General features: G+C 47.9%; 1 protein-coding gene and 1 long non-coding RNA gene across 2 annotated transcripts in view; both read right to left on the minus strand.

Annotated features, from left to right (window-relative positions):
- Window positions 1-13,528: 13,528 nt before the first annotated feature.
- On the minus strand, window positions 13,529-15,258 carry LOC142571107 (uncharacterized). The gene is made up of 2 exons (XR_012825755.1): window positions 15,068-15,258; window positions 13,529-13,727 (listed from the first exon to the last, which is right to left on the minus strand). It is a non-coding gene; the product is annotated as an uncharacterized LOC142571107 (long non-coding RNA).
- Window positions 15,259-15,666: 408 nt separating this feature from the next.
- Window positions 15,667-17,333, minus strand: part of LOC142570597 (uncharacterized) — a 128,087-nt gene continuing 126,420 nt past the window's right edge. The window contains exon 7 of the mRNA XM_075678967.1: window positions 15,667-15,819. Coding sequence (XP_075535082.1) covers window positions 15,667-15,819 — 153 coding nt within the window. The remainder of the gene's footprint in view (window positions 15,820-17,333) is intronic.

Consider the following 17,333-nt stretch of genomic DNA (forward strand, 5'->3'; position numbering starts at 1 on the left):
GTCTGCGTTTTATCATCAATGCGCCAAGCCCAGTTGGCGTGACATTCTTTAGAGCGGAAATTAATCCTGTCCACCGTCAAGCGTCGGATATCAACCCTTGCTAATACATAAACTCCCGTTGCATTGCTGATAAGGCGTCGCATCCCAAGCACTGGTTATACCAGCACATATGCTCACTGAGGCAACATTTAAAAAGGCAATTTTTTTTAAATTCTCAGTCACTTGCAACAACCCTATTCTATCGCCACAGTAATGGCTACACCTTCTGTCCCTTCGGTTATATGCTGTGACATTTACACGCAGCATAGAAAACAAGTTCACTGGTGATATCAGTGCGTCTTTATCGCCTGGCCTCACGTTATACCGAGTGTTTCAAATGCAGCTACCATAATTGAACAGTTTAAACATGCTCACCAACTACTTCAAGAACTACATGGAGGCAGGGGCTCTTTGTTATATAATGACGTTTCATGTCCATTTTATAGCTTATCACCCAGGCAAGTAGCAGCGGCCTTTATCACGTGTTGGTCATATTATAAAGAGACTGTGACAATCAACATGTGCTCATTTACACCCAGGCTTCGGACTGACTTGAAACATTGGCGACGAGGTACAGCGGCCCTACGAGACTGCCATCGAAGAAGGTGGGATGGCTGTCCGCCAGATCGGCGAGTACCGTCTTGGCACGGAGGCGTCTTGGGATGAGTACGTCGAGCGGCTGAAAATGTTCTGCGTCGAGAGCAAGATAACAAAGGACAAGCATAAAGGAGCAGTTCTGCTGCGTAGTTGGACCGAACAGCGTACGGGCTCATCGTGACCCTGGTAAAGCCAGTGAGACCGACCATAGCAAGCCACGACGAATCAAGACTGCGTTAGCAAGCACTTGCATCCGAGCCCGCAGGTTTTTATTCTGCAGAAGGAACCAGGCGCTTGAAGAATTGGTGGCAGACTACGTTAGTGCTCTGCGAAAGCTAGCCAAGGACTGCGGTTTGGTGACAAGCAGTTACCGCTGGACGTAATCATGCGAGATCGTTTTGCATGGGGCATCAAGAACGAAGCAGTCCAGCAGCGCCTTCTCACAGAGCACAACTTTACGGTCCGGGTTGCGTACGACATGGCCGTGACAACAGAAACTACGGCAGAAAAGGAGCGAGACATGCGCAACCAGGCACGATACGAGACCAAAGACCCACGCAACAAGGCACCTCGACGGAGGATTCCAGTTGCTGCCGCAGCAACGGTAAGCGCGCTCCGCATCTATGCAGTTTTCCAAAGGTGGCATGCAAAAAGTTTAAAAAGTTGGACACGTAGTAAAAGCCTTTCGTTCAAGCGACTTTTGCTACGTGTCCAACAAAGACGAGAGTAGACCCTCTGAAAAGCAGACGCCGTATTAGCAGAAGAGGAAAAGGAATAAGAGCAAGGGCGCCATCGAAACGAGCGAATCATTTTCTCTCTGCGGAGTGAATGTGCAAGAACAAAAGTTCATGGTAGAAGTACAAATTCAAGGGCAAGATTTTACAATGGAGATCGATTCTGGAGCGTCGTGCTCAATTGTGAGTGAAGACACGCTTCGACTAATTGAGGGAAAGCAAATTAAAATGCCGCTTCACGAATCAAGCAAAACGATAGTAACGTACTCAAAGGAAGCGTTGCTTGTGGTGGGTCGCGCAAGCGTTGTGGTCGAATTCAAGAACCATAATGCACAGCTTCCTCTTTGGTAGTGAAGTGGTGAGGTAGTGGTTTGCTTAGGCGGAACTAGTTTAGGCCGTTGGGCATTGGGTTCCACGGCATTCAGCAACTGAAAGATGACAACGTGACGTCACGATTTTCCGAGGTGCTTTGCAGTGACCTTCCTGGCCTCAATGGACCGCCAGTTCTCATCGAAATGAAAGACTACGCCAAACCGACGTTCCTCATGAGTAGTCCAGTTCCACTGGCAATGAAGGACGACGTGGCCAAAGGGGACCGCTTGGTCCAACAAGGAGTCTGGGAACCAGCCGAGTACTCCAACTGGGCGACCCCACTGGTAGTGGTAAGAAGAAAAGACGCAACCTTGCGTATCTGCCGTGACTACCCTAGCACAGTGAACAAAGCAGTTAAAAACAGTGAGTATCCTTTGCCCTGGACACAGAAAGACTGGACACAGTGTTGTCGCGTCTAAAAAGCGCACAGGGATAGAGTCAACAAGGACATGTGCGAGCTCAACCAGACGATCATTGAGTTCTTCGGACAAAGGATTGATGACACAGTGATACAACCGAGCGGAAGCAAGACTGACGCCATCCAGCAAGCGCCATCGCCCACTTGCAAGAAGGAGCCACAAGCCTTTTTGGTGGTAGTGAACTTCTACAGCCGTGTCCTCAAAGACAGCAATGAATCGACGCAACATCTTTGTCGGCTCCTGGACCAGGATCTCGAATGTAAGCGGACAGGCGAGCACCAACGGGTGTTCGAGAGGCTGAAGGGGGTATTTAGCTCCGACGCCGCACTTGTTCACAATGACCCTGTTAGGGTTAGCGCCGGACACCACGGGCGACAGGTCGTTCCCCCTACCTTCTACCAGGCCAGACACCGCGGGCGACAGGTCGTTCACCCGACCTTCTACCAGGATTCGTCGAAAAGAGGGCTGACTTCTTCTGCGAGAGTCAGCGTCAGTCAGCTTGCGCCCAAAGGGCCTTCTACCAGGATTCGTCGAAAAGAGGGCTGACTTCTTCTGCGAGGGTCAGCGTCAGTCAGCTTGCGCACAAAGGGCCTTCTACCAGGATTCGTCGAAAAGAGGGCTGACTTCTTCTGCAACGGTCAGCGCCAGTCAGCTTGCGCACACAGGGCCTTCTACCAGGATTCTTCGAAAAGAGGGTTGACTTCTTCTACCCGTGCTCGGTAATGCAGGAGGAGGGGCTCTCTCTCTGTGCCTGTCACGTGACATCGACGGAAGCAAGATCCCGCCCACACTTGTAGAGAGCCTATTTAAGGGGCTCCGAAATGTACTTTGATATACTTGATACTTCATGCTTTTCTTATTTTCTTTCAACTACCTTTGAATAAACAGTGCAAGTTTCGCACTAGCAAATCGTCTCGCCCTTGCTCGGTCGCCATGGTCTACCGGATGCCTGCAGCCCGCAGACAACGCCACGCTACGCAATAAGTAATGTCGGTCGAGCTTCGATAGGCAGGCGTCGCTACTTCTCGGCAGCAGTACGGTACGCTACCCTGGAGTACGCAAGAAGCAGGTTGCTAGCGGTGGGATCGCCCCTGAAGTGCAACAAACTCCAAACGATCGCCTCCAAACGCAACAAACTGTCTGGCAGCGGGTGAGCTACGGAATCCTGGAGACCCCAACTTGGACGACAACTACGAGATCGTAGCCTCTTCGTCCTGGCAACAACATTCGGAAGGAAGGTGTCTGGATCATGATTGCATATGGTGAGTGCACGGCTTTTCTTCACTGAGATATCACTTGGCATTTACGTATTTTTTGGAAAGTACATTGCAGTGATTTTTCTTTAATCCGTTGACGGAAGTTTGAGTACGTCAAGGTTGTATAGAGTGAAGGTTTAGCAGCACTAAGGGCAGCCATGAACTTGAAGGCACGAAAGAAGCCGGAATTGTTGAGCTTGGCCAAAGAGTTGGGCCTCAAAATTGCCGAATCAAAGAGAAAGCCGGAGATCATTGAGGCGATCGATGCGACCGGGGCAGACGACGAGGAACTGACGGAATGCCTAGAGAGCATTAAAGAGAGAGAGGAAGAGCGTAAGCGCCTAGAGAAAGAGGAAAAAGAAGAGCGTAAGCGCCTAGAGAAAGAGGAGAAAGAAGAGCGTAAGCGCCTAGAGGAAAAAGATGAGCGTAAGCGCCTAGAGGAAGAAGAACGTAAGCAAAAGCACGAGAAAGCGGTAGCGGCATTAAAAAAACAGATACAATATTTGCAGCAGTTAAAGGAACAAAGACAACGCCTGTCTGAAGATTCTGTAGGCAGTACAGAGCAAAAGAATGAGAATGTATCTAGCAGACTTTCGCCAAAAGTCGACGGGAAAAGTATCGCCTGTGAGATTAGCGGCCCAGTCATACTCGAACGGAAAGGGCTAGCTGCTAGCGATGCCGTAGTGGCAACAGAGGCCTTTAAAGGCCAGAGTGAGAGCGACGAGGTGCTGTGCCAACAGAGGACTGTAGAGACAGCTAGGCCAGCTGCGAACAAATTCGCAGAGTTACCGCGTGTGTGCATCGCATCTCATGGTAGCGAGGTCGTTAGCGAGGTACAGAATACTGCGGACTTCACAGACACGAGCAGCCATGTCGACTCAGACCTGCGTACCGAAGTGAGGTGCCAGCTGGACGATGCAGTTAAGAGTAGTTCTCGGGATGGCGAGCTCCGTAGCTCACGAGAGAACAACTGCATGGTTCAGGGATCGGTGCGGCTCTCCTCCAGTCTAGGTAGCCTAGAGATGGATGATTTAATTAGGAATCATTCGGACTGTGCGTGTGAGACAGCGCTCGAGACCGACGGGCTGTGTGTCGATGCACAGCGTGAGCTGGGCAATGCAGCAGAGGGCAGTTCGCAAGAGTGCGAGTTGCCTAGCTCGAGTAAAGCCTGCTGCATTGTGCCAGAGTCGGTTGAGCTATCCACCAGTCGAGGCAAAGATAGAGTCGATTTAAATGATAATCACTCAGACTGTGCGGGCAAGAGACCGATCCTGGCCGATGAGATGTGTAACGGCCAGCACGAGGCGCCAGAAGGCGATATGAAGGAGAATTCAAAAAGAAAGCGCCGCAGAAAGAAGCGCCGTAAGGATCGGAATGCGGTGGCTAAAGTAGCGAAGCCAGAAGGCGACATGAAGGAGAATTCAAAGAGAAAGCGCCGCAGAAAAAAGCGCCGTAAGGATCGGAATGCGGTGGCTAAAGTAGCGAAGCCAAAGACGGCGACAGGCGCGAAAAGGCAGGGCGCGGCGAAAAGAAAGGTGCGGTCGTCACGGACGATGTTGACGCATCAAACACGTTCGAGCCACCGGTCAAAAGGGGACCGAGAAGCATGTTCTGCACGGACGCGGACGAAGGGCACGGGACAGGTAAATTCCTCGTCGTTCCGTCGTTCTCTTCGAAGCTCAGCGTGCCGTACAAGGAAGCGCAAGGTGGCAAGACGAGACCAGGTGGGGAGTAGCGACGCGGTCAATCGAGGTCATGCTGAAAGCGAGGCGCCAGGACGCAAATTGGCAGGGGACTCTAACGTTTTGGGGGAGCTGATTGTGAGTCAGCCCTTTTGTTGTTCCTCCGTAGCCAGAGTAGCTTTCGGACCGCGGCCCCCTCGAGTACGGCTCAAAAGTATGAGTCAGTTGTAAATGCTTGGAACGGGAGGCCAAGGGAGCTTCAGTAGGAGTGACGTTTTGTTTTATTTTTGAACATTTGGAAATTTTCGCGATTTGAGACTAGAGTTTCTTTCAATATGTAAGGTATGAGCTTTGTTTGTGTTTTCGTTTGAGCAGCTCGAGGTTTGAAAGACACAGTTTTTTGTAAACATGTAGTATCGCGAGGTGTTCATTAATAAGTAGATAGGCTTTCATTTTTTTGTGTAAGTAACCTGAGTGTCAAGGTTATCGTTGAGAGGCCTATGGTAACGCGTGTGTGTTTTAGTTAACCTTCTTCTTTTTATGCGTTTTTTATTTTTCCAAGGTTAGCAGCGTAGGTTTTCAGTAAGTGCACCATTTGCACTGAGAAGCGTCCTTAGTTCCTCTAGCGTCTGTCCTGTGTGGACGGAAGGAATCAGATTTATGACTGGGTTGCTCGAGTGTGTTGAGGGCAGCCGTGTTCTGACTTCTCTGATAACCATGCGTGGAACGAGTTAATAAAAGACGCATTATTTTAAGGGTTGTACGGAATGCGTAAGTTACGCAAGTTTAGTTGCTCGTTTAAGCTACGTGTCCTGTAGGGACTAAAGGAAGAAACGTGAGTAGGCGAAATGAAAAGTTTGGCTACGACGCAAGTACGCGTTCTGAATAGTGACAACAAGGCTAGCGCGCTTGGGGTTGCGTACTTGTGAAGATGGCCAGACTTCTCAGTGGCACCAATACGTGCGATAAGTATGCCACTGCGATAGGTTGGAAACATGCTGTTCGTTGTAGTTTGGGCGGTTCAGAAGCTAGCTTGCTATATCGCTGGTTCAAGAAGGGTAAGCTTAACGGCAATGCCGACGGTTTAAGTCGTTGCCCCTAGAGTATCGAAAGCCTCATGCTCATCCGGGTTTCCGTGGCATTTTTTCGTTCGTCCATACGTTTTCCGAATTCTTATGTTTTTCCGAAGTGACGCGGATTGTTAGCTAATTTTAATAACCACGCCTTAACGCTTTCAAGAAATGGCTGTTTTTAGTGTTGAGGGGGGGGAGGACGCGCGTAGGGAATGGAAGAGGTGTAGCGGGTTTTCTCTTTTTTTAAAAAGGCCGGGTGTGTCTAGGGGGAGGGTGGCCTTGTGCTCGCTGCTTTGTGGTTGTGGGTCCGGCGCTGTTCTGGGGTGATTTCTTGCCCACGCAGGAGACGAAAAGTTGCGAGACCTGCTTGCAAGACCAATTTCACCGGACCGGACCAGGGAGAAAAGTCGCCAGAGCGCCACGAGGATAGATGACCACTCCCCGGAATCTACCTAATACGAAATAAAGGTTCGTGACCTCTACGGGAATTCTGATACCGAAACGCCGATCCCTCGTACAGCGGCTGCTGGCCCCTACACGTCGGGATCTTCCTCCCCCGCCGGAGATGCTGTTAGGGTTGGCGCCGGACAACACGGGCGACTGGTCGTTCCCCCTACCTTCTACCAGGCCAGACAACACGGGCGCCAGGTCGTTTACCCGACCTTCTACCAGGATTCGTCGAAAAGAGCGCTGACTTCTTCTGCGAGGGTCAGCGTCAGTCAGCTTGCGCCCAAAGGGCCTTCTACCAGGATTCGTCGAAAAGAGGGCTGACTTCTTCCCGTGCTCGGTAATGCAGGAGGAGGAGCTCTCTCTCTGTGCCTGTCACGTGACATCGATGGAAGCAAGATCCCGCCCACACTTGTAAAGAGCCTATTTAAGGGGCTCCGAAATGTGCTTTGATATACTTGATACTTCATGCTTTTCTTATTTTCTTTCAACTACCTTTGAATAAACAGTGCAAGTTTCGCACTAGCAAATCGTCTCGCCCTTGCTCGGTCGCCATGGTCTACCGGATGCCTGCAGCCCGCCGACAACGCCACGCTACCCAATAAGTAATGTCGGTCGAGCTTCGATAGGCAGGCCTCGCTACTTCTCGGCAGCAGTACGGTACGCTACCCTGGAGTACGCAAGAAACAGGTTGCTAGCGGTGGGATCGCCTAAAATCGCAACAAACTGGTTGCTAACGGTGGGATCGCTCCTGAAGTGCAACAACTCCAAGCATCCCTTGATGCTGTGCTGTGACAGATCTCCCGTAGGGGTGGGGGCGGTGCTCACCCATATAGGAGCTGACTTTAGGGAGCAACCTATGGCTTATGCTTCACGAACTCTTGGTGCCAGTGAGCGTACCTACGGCCAAATTGACAAACAGGGCTTAGCCGCCGTCCTCGGTGTAAAAAGGTTGCTTCAGTACCTCCCCGGGTGAGAATTCATGATGATAACAGATCACAAACCACTCTTGGGTTTCTCTAACATGGACAAGCGGGTGCCGAAAGTACTGTCGCCCAGAATACTCCTATGGACTCTGTTGCTGTCTGCTTATAACTATCACATCCAACACAGGCGAGGCGAAGACGACTCCAACGCAGATGCACTCAGTCGCCTGCCAGCACCCACGTACGAGGATGAACCACAGCCACCTGGATCTGCTGGAAGCTCTCGATTGCGCACCGTTAAAGGCTGCGCACATTGTCAGGCTGATCAAGAAAGACATCGTCTTGGCCGAGGTGAAGGAGTAGATGGCCAGATGCTGGCCGTCGACACAGCTTTACAGCACGTTTGCGCCTTTGGAGGTGAGGAAGACCGAGTCGTCGTTTCACCGGGATTACATACTCTGGGGAAATCGCGTGGTCATTCCCGAAGCCACGAGAGAATGAGCGCTACAACTCCTGCATTCAAATCACCTGGGGATGAGCGCCATGAAAGCAGCTGCTAGAGGGCTCATATGGTGGCCAAATATGGATTACGAAGGTGAAGAATGTGTAGGGTACTGCCAGCTATGTCACAGTAACCGGCAAAGTCAACCCAAGGCTCCCGTTCAAGCGTCGGGATAGGAACAACATGCGGTACGCGTCCCCGCACGGGCAAAGGCACCGTGCGTGAGCTCAGACCTAGTCACAAAGGTGTCGGCGGACGAGAGGAAACATGTACGTACCGGGCGCAGTCCTAAGGAGAAAGAAAGTCGCTACCGTTACGGCAGTAGCCACCAGGGACCTCTCCGTGACATCACGAGCTCCGCCCTCACCGCGAACTACCGCGAGTGGAGCGCCACCGCTAAAAACTGGTTCGGAGCGAGGACGATGTGGCCTAAGGATTGCAGAAAAAGGTGAAATGCGCCCGCGCAATGGCGCGTCGAATTCCCCAAATCCCCACAAGCTAGAGCACAAATGCGAAAACGAAACGGATCCTGTTTTCTTCTCCGAGTTCACAGAATGCGGAACCAGGGGCAGCGCGCGCTGGCTCCCGTAACTGCGCTTCCGACTTTAGCGCTGCGCTCCCGCTAAGCTCCCCCGCTGCGTTCCAGTCCAAATTTGAACGCTAAACAAATAATAAACATAGTCACTTGAGTCTAGGGAGAAATTGAGAAATGGCCAAGTAAAGAGTGGGAATATAGTCAGCTTCTAAGTGTACTAACCACAGAAATACGGAAAGAAATACATGTTCGTTGTAAAGGAAAAAAGAAACCAAACAGCTGGTGAGACAGGGAGATACGAGAAGCGATCGCCGAACGACCGAAAGCATGCCGAGAGCACAGGCAGGCAAAGAAGGTGTAGTTGCCGCAGGGTGAAGTAACCAGTAAATGGGAAATATACCGGAAGAAGACGTCTATGGTTTAAATACTGGTGACAGCGAAGATAAAAGCCGAAAGTGAACGTTGGTTGTCAGAAATACGTGAGAAAAGGAAGGCCGCACCTAGAATATTTTGGAACCGCATAAAATTGGTAGGCAGGTAGTCAACAACAATACAATAACATATCCTAGACGAAGATGGAAACAAATTGGAAGGAGAAGCGGCATTAAATTACAGCCGAAAAATAACAGCCGAATCTTTTCAAGACAACGACGAGGTTGCATTTGAAGAAAAAGAAGAGCAGGAAAGAGAACCAGATTGAAAAGGAACCTTTGCTGACAAACTTCAATTGGAAGAAAGCCGAAGAGAAAATTTCTAAGCGCACAGCCACAGGGCCAGATCAGGTTGCCGTTAGGCTGATTAATGAACTAGGGCCGAAAAGCAAGGAAGCTCTGGTGAAAGCAGTGGGAAAAACTAGAAGATAGAAAAATACCAGACAGTTGGCGACAAAGTAGAATGAGTTTAATTTATAAAGGTAAGGGGGAGAAAGATAGAATTCCCCCGTATAAATCGTTGACCATTACATAGGTGATATGCAGGCTAGCATTACAGTCAATCAAATTAAAGTTGCAAGCAGGGCCAGAGAATAACGGCATTTTGGGAGAACTTCAGAACGGCTTCAGAATAGGGAAGCGTTTGTATTATATGTTATTTGTTCTTACTCAGTGTATTGAAATATCAAGAGTAGAATGCAGACCGTTATATGTGGCCTTTTTGGCATCACAGGAGAGTATGACAACGTAGACCGGAAGATTTTGTGAGATATCCTGGAAGGGGAAGGCTCAGGTGACGATCCTCTACAGCTTTTGAGAGAGATCTACCTATAAAATACCCTTTGCGTTGAAAGGGAATGGATGAGAAGCGAGGAGAAAGTTGATATCAACAAGGGACTGAGGCAGGGGTGCTCTTTATCCCCACTGGTGTTTATGATGTACATGGTGAGGATGGAGAGGGCGCTAGAAGGAAGTAATGCCGGATTTAATCTCTCGTGCAAACAGGCGGGAACAGTAGTAAAACAGCAACTTCCAGGTTTATTTTATGCGGACGACATTGTGTTGCTAGCTAGCAGGCAAAGTGATTTGCAACGTCTGGCTGATATCTGTGGACAGGAAGGCAGGAATATAGGTTTCAAATTTCGTGTTAGAAGATCAGGTGTTATGGTAATCACTGAAAACAGTGAACAGACAGTGGCAATACAGGGCCAGGATATACCTCAGGTAAGAGAATATAAATACCTTGATATAGGGTTAAACGAAGGCAAGAGATATATTGAAACACAGGAAACACAATAACAATGAAGGGGAAGAGAAATACAGCCATAATGAAGCACAGAGCGCTATGGGAATACCATAGGTACGAAGTGCTCCGGAGTATGTGAAACAGTGTAATGGTTCGAGGACTTACTTTTAGAAATGCGGTTGTTTGCTTGAAATCCGGGGTACAATGAGGACTCGATGAAACCAAAGGTCAGTGGGACGCCTCGCATTGGGCGCTCACCGGAAGACTACAAATGAAGCTGGGCAGGTTGATATGAGCTGGACTAGCTTTTCAGTAAGGAAAGCTCACAGTAAAATTGATTATGAGGAACGATTGAAGAATATGGAAGAAAGTAAATGGGCTGGAAGAGTGTTGAGGTATCTGTACAGGAAAAACATTGATTCACAGTGGAGGAAAAGAACTAGGAAGCTTATTAGCAAGTATGCGGCCTGTAGGTGAGCATCAAAGAACATCAAGCGGAATGTCAGAGGGGCTGACATAATCTCATGGATGGCGGCAATGGAAAAGGAACCAGCCATGAGTAACTACTTAAGAGGAAAAAACGAAATCAGGAAAGAAATCAAGAAATCATGAAAGCTTTATGAAAACTCAAAGGGAAGCTCATTACTTTTCGAAGCGAGATCAGGATGCCTTAGAACACGCACCTATAAGCGATATACAAGAAGGAGCATGTGCATGCTGCGGTAAACCTAGGGAAACAATGGAGCATGTTTTATAAGAATGTAAAGACGCCCGCCCAGTGGTCTATTTAGGCACCACTGGCCTCCTTGAAATCCTTGGGTTCAACGAGAGCCGGGGAAAAGTAAACATGTCCGTAATAGAGATTAGTAAGATGCGACTGGAAGATTTGTGGAAGAAAAGTAGGGAAACGACAAAAAACGGAAGTGCACAAAATCAACTTTCACTATAGGGGGTCAAAAAATTTTATTGTGGGAGTTCATCGTGGTACTTTTCTTTTTTTTCTGTTCTAACCTAAGTAGGGCATTAGTCAGTATAATAGCAAGAGCTTGGTGGGCGCAACCCACGGCCCCATTCCAAGGGTGACGCTCATAATATCCATCCATCCATCCATCGTGTGTGTGTGTGTGTGTGTGCGCGCACACGCACACACACATAATATATCCACACGCACGCAGACACACACACACCCACACGTATATAATATATCCACACGCACACATGCACAAAATATATCCACACACGCACACGCGCGTGCGTGCGTGCGTGCGTGCGTGCGTGCGTGCGTGCGTGCGGGCGCGTGCACACACACACAGGACGGACACACACGCGACGGATTGATGTCCGGATATCCCTCTGTTTACGTAAATTCGATGCCGCGGTGTTCTAGCGATGCCAATCGTTTTCGCCTTTCGACAGTGGTTAGAGCGACGCTCCGGCCGCGATAATAACGTGATCAGCCGGCCGTCAACGGTGGGTGATAAGCGTGGTAGTCGCGGGGAGAGCATCGCTGCAAAATCGTGTTGTACTTGCACCTGGTTCCTTGTAGACACCGAAGAAAGCTTAGCGAGGCTGTTTTTTTTTTTGCGCATATCAGTAACGTACACTATGCCTATGACGCGTACGTTGTTTTCCAGTTGCGAAGTAGCGCAGTTCGTAATTGCATTCATGGCTTCACTTACCTGGAGTCGGCCATGTTTGTTTTGAAGAAGGAGTAACCGTTGCTCCCATGCATGAGGGAGAAAATTTGCTCCATTTAAGGACGAACATAGGGGACATCGCCGTTTCTCCCTTAATAGATCAAGGGTAACTCCTTTCTTTCTTAGAGTGTAAGCGACGACGTCAATGAGGATGGTTCCTAGTTTAGCGCCTGCACTCACCTTGCTCGTCATGTTGTGACTGCTCGGTAAGATGCTCTAATGACGCGTTGCGATCATCACATGTTCTTTCATAAGCGTGCAGCACAAGCGTCAAATAGTACAAGCAGTGCGTGAGACATCTCAGCAATCGTCCCAGACCGACCATGGAAAACGCAGTGAACCTGTAACAAACTTTACGTCGCCGAGAACTCTACAAATCGATCGACAATATCAAATAATGATGTCTGTACTTGCGCGTCAGAATAATCGCATATAGCATGGTCTGCATCTGAGTGCGTACAGCACAACTACGATCCCATGAGGAAATATCAATGGTAATCAGTGTACTGAATTCGTGACCGGCTGGATCTGAATCTATGACACCAATCCCCCTAAATTGTGCGTGAACAGAAGGGAAGCTGATAAAAAGTGAAGGAAAGTCATGTGAGATTGTTGTGGGCGATGGGGCGTGATGAAGTGGTTGAAATAACTTTTCTTAAAGTCGATATTTCAAGTTCAAAGTCATAAGCCCGTCCTAAACTGCATTTATTATGTCGCGTCTTCATTTTCTGACCTGTAACTCAAGTGCGTGCTGGCGTTGCGCTCGGGTCATGAGTGTTTCCTGTCATATTTCTAATTTAAGGATCCGACCTATGGCGCATATGAGAGTTGACATCCACGTTTAGGTTTTGAAATTATATAATAAGCAGAAACCACGCATTTGCTTTCACCTTGGTATACTCGCAATCTTGAACATTCCGCACTTTAAAGGTGGCAGGGACTCAGATAATCAAATGTTCTGGCTCATGAAGATATCTTCCAAAGTTGTTAACGTGGTACTACATGAACGTGTATAATCGAGGTATATATTTGGAGTCACTTTTCTAATGTTTTGCCAGCGTCATCCTAACGACTTCGACGGCTCCTTCAACTGCAGTAGAAAAAAAAAAACCTTGGGAGGAAAGGTCCACGCACGCTATGACAATAATAATATTTGGGGTTTTACGTGCCAAAACCACTTTCTGATTATGAGGCACGCCGTAGTGGAGGACTCCGGAAATTTTCACCACCTGGGGTTCTTTAACGTGCACCTAAATCTAAGCACACGGGTGTTTTCGCATTTCGCCCCCATCGAAATGCGGCCGCCGTGGCCGGGATTCGATCCCGCGACCTCGTGCTCAGCAGCCCAACACCATAGCCACTGAGCAAGCACGGCGGGTCGCTATGACAAGGTGGTCAGAAACCACTCATTAGCACACGAGTCATTATACATTAGTGCTTTTCTGGGAGCTTCAACAGGTACAATAAATACCAATAATGAAATAGTCCCTCCTAAAGCGCCCCAGGAAAAGTCAATCGGTAAGCGCCAAATCGCTACCACGACCTTGTCGGCAAAAAAAGAGAGAACAAACACAATCTGACAAGTAGGATTATTATTGTCGACAACAGTAAAAACAACACTTTGCCTTTATGCAGCAGTGCCACGGTAAATGTGCGGTTACAGTCCGTTTTTTTTCTTTGTGTATTCAAGCGAAAGGGATCATTGGAGCGGTGCCAGGCTTTTCCAGATTTCCATTCTGTGCGTGTGTGCTCGAAGATGAAGCTATTTCTCCTGAAACAAAAAAGCATAATGAAGTCAGAAATAGACCGACTTAGCTGTCCAAAGCGTCCACAGCCAATTCTCATGCCAGGTTTTCATTCACTGTGGTTCTCGAAGCAAGAAATTTAAGGCTGAGGGGTCATATAAGGACGGCTGTTCTACAACAAAGTACATGAACTATAATTGTAGACAGTATCTAAGGATTACCACATACACAAAAAAGAGAAATTTACGCAAGACTACTTTACAGACATTTGTTCACATCCGGAATGAAGAATAGAAACCAGAACTAACAGTCAATCCACCGCAACATATGGAGAATGCTTCATATTACTCAAATCCAGATAAGATCACAGAAACGCTGTGTGTAGCAGGGGCAGCAGAGCAGCATGTGTCGGTGGCATCTGGCGGAATGAAACACAAGCTTGTGCTGCTGCGGTGCGACTTTTCAGCTAGCAGATGGAGCCAATTAGGCATCAGAAAAGCTTCCGCCGTGAAATTTGCTAACCACTACGAAGGCCGTAGTTTTCGACGTGATTCATCTTTCTTTGGGGCCATTACGAACCTCTTTTTTGTTGTCAAGACTGCTAGCGCTGATAGACACTAAAAAAATATCACTTTGTACTTTATGCACTTCCTGACACTACGGCGCAACTTTCTGCTCAACAGAACGTCATAACCACGGCTCCAACGCGGTAGGCTCAGTAACTGTAGTAACCACTTATACGGTCCACCAGTCGCAAAAGTAGTAATCTGGTTACCTACTTGAGACATCATTAACTAGCGCAGAAAAGACAACGGAACACAGTGAGAAGCACACAGGAGAGTACGCTAGACTTCAACAGTCGAAGTCTAGCGTTCTCTCCTGTGTACTTTTTGCTGTAGTCCTTTGTCTTTTTCGCGCTAGTTAATATGCCTTGTCTGTAATAAGCGTGAACTCACCCAAATGTCTTCTCCACTGGTAATCTAGTACTTAGCGACAATAATCACGGGGGCCGATGGGGCTGAAGGTTTGGTGAGTTTTTATGGGAGCTGTCTTGATTTTCTGTCAAATTCACATAGTCGTGATTAGGTTATCTAGTACATAGTAGTAAATCAAGACTTTACACAAAGTTCCTCCGTTGTGGAATGCGGAAGTTACGGCTGCGTTCGTTCTAGCGACATAGACTGCACAGCGATTTTAAACGCTATAATGCTCATGTCGCTTTTGAAATTATCTATCTTTAATAGCAGCATTCGCACTTTAGGTTATCGACGAATGAAACGCTCACTGCGTGGAGCCTCTGCGCACTACACCAAGGATGTTTCTTTTTTCTTCTGAGTATCCTTTTTTCCACGCTGTGGCTTCTTACTTGATTGAAGTACAACCAGGACCAGAAGATGATGTTTGACACGACGAAGGCCACTGGGAAGGCAACTCTACAGAACTTGTCGGCGCGCTCAGCTGGTCCTAACATGGCCATTTGGTTTCCGCCAGCGTCGTATTCCAAGCGAGACAAGCGGCTGTTGGTTTCTCGTTCTTGTGAACTACTCGAAATGCCGACATCTGTCTCCTTGAAACGCCCGACACGAACCTGAGCCTAAATGAGGACAGAGCAAGAGAAAGATTTTTCCGCGGTGCTAGAAAAAAAGGAACATGAAAAAAGAATCGTGCAGACGCAGCAGCACACAGTCATTGGCAGCGCTAAGCAGCTCCAATACCATTCACATATTCGCTTTATCTGCCTTATTCGTATGCGACCTCTTTGTCTTACAAAGCAGCGCAGCACGATGCTACAAAGGCAACCCATAGGGTTTCTCTACTCGCATTTGACGAAACACTTGTCATCCCCGGAGCAAAGCAAACTGTCTTCAACAGTGAATATCTATATTTCTCAGAAGAGAATGATGCATCGGCAGAAGTCTGCCGATGATAAGAGTGTTTATTTGAAGATGTAAGATTGCCGTGATTTCATTTTATACTTCCGCAAATGCTCACCCCTGTATTTGGATTCGCAGAATGACCGCCGTGGACTGGGGGATCACTACAGTAGCAGACGAAGGTGACTTCCACTATGGAGGAGGACACAAATCCGAGGCAGAGAATAAACCATATATCGAGGCCCTGTGTAGGAAAAGAAGAACAATTTAAATCGATTCTAGCATTGCCAGTCACTATAATCTCTATCACTGATTAAGGCTGGCGTTGGAGCTAGTTGGAATATCATATTTATGTTTATGTTTAAAAAGCAACGCTACAAAGTTGAATGTACGCGCTAGAGGACGTATGCATTTCGTACGTGCTGTTCAAGTCTCTGAGTTCAAATTTGCAGCGCTGCTTTTCACACATAACTAATTACAATCAGCTCAACACCTGAGAAGACAAAGCACTTCAGTAACACGAGTCTACACTAATGCGAAGGTCGAGCTGAATCGCTTGGAAGGAGGAAACAAGAGCGACCTCCCGATTAGGACCCCAAACGTCGTGTATGTTTGGAGACACCGGTAAAACATCAATGCATATCGTGCCTTTAAGTGCGTTGGACGATATCACCACAAGACTTCGGAATTAGGTTTCATTTGCTGAATGGTGCTCTAGAAAAAAAAAAGATATGGTGAACCAATTGAGTGTCGACGCTAAGGAGGACAAGGACCACGACCGCCGTAGTCAAATTTTTGGATGATTCACTCTAGGTTACACTTCCCTATTTTGTCTCTCTCACGTTGACTATCCGCAAATTAATGTAAGCGAAGCTGTAATGAAACGGTAGGGCAAAACGGCGCACCGCGATAGAAATCACGCAGCGGTTTTCGCTGATCAACGCGTCCCGTAACTCGCACGTATCAGTCATCAGATACGATAGCCTAGTAACAGCAAAGGTAAGCTACATTAAGGGGCGATATTTTCGAATGATATTTTTCGTTGATACGTCATCTTGGAGATATTTCGCGTATCTCTACATCCGACGCGTTCAAGTCGGCGAAAGAAAGCGTTTGTGGCACCGTGCCAGTAATCCTGTCAATTGAAACCGCATGCCACGCTGATGATGATTATTTATTGGCATACCCGTTGAAACGGGGTGATGACAAATAGCCACCTAGCCTGCTTTAGTTACTCAGTTACCCAGGTGTGCCATGCAGGCTTTCATTTTAGCATTTTTGTATACCCCTCTTGAATCGTTTTTCGCTTCCTGAAAACTTCTCTCCGTACCTTGTACTGGTATACCTACGCCTGTATCGTATCCGGTCGTGTCAATCTCTTCCCTGGATTTTTCCCCGTCAATACTCCAATGTCTCTTGCTTATCTCGACTGCTGATGGTTTAATGTTTCCATCCGCTTTAAATCCAAACGCTTCTGGACAGTGTGCGTTACCTACGGTTCTGAGTGGGTGAATACATTCCATTCCATTAGGATGTGCTTACTAGCCTCTACATTTCTTGCTGCAGCATACGCATGCATCATCTAGTAGCGAACATATTGTAACAAAGCATAATAAGCATGTTGGGCTAGCTGGTACATGATTTATACGCCGAAAAAGACGGAAAACACCAAGGAAACTACAGGCGGAAGCAAAGGGCGTGATTTTTTTCTGGTTTGTGTATATCTTTAGGCAACCAGCTCGAACCTCAAATAGCAAG

Source organism: Dermacentor variabilis, chromosome 2, assembly GCF_050947875.1.
Source record: "Dermacentor variabilis isolate Ectoservices chromosome 2, ASM5094787v1, whole genome shotgun sequence".
In the NCBI taxonomy this organism is placed as follows: domain Eukaryota; kingdom Metazoa; phylum Arthropoda; class Arachnida; order Ixodida; family Ixodidae; genus Dermacentor; species Dermacentor variabilis.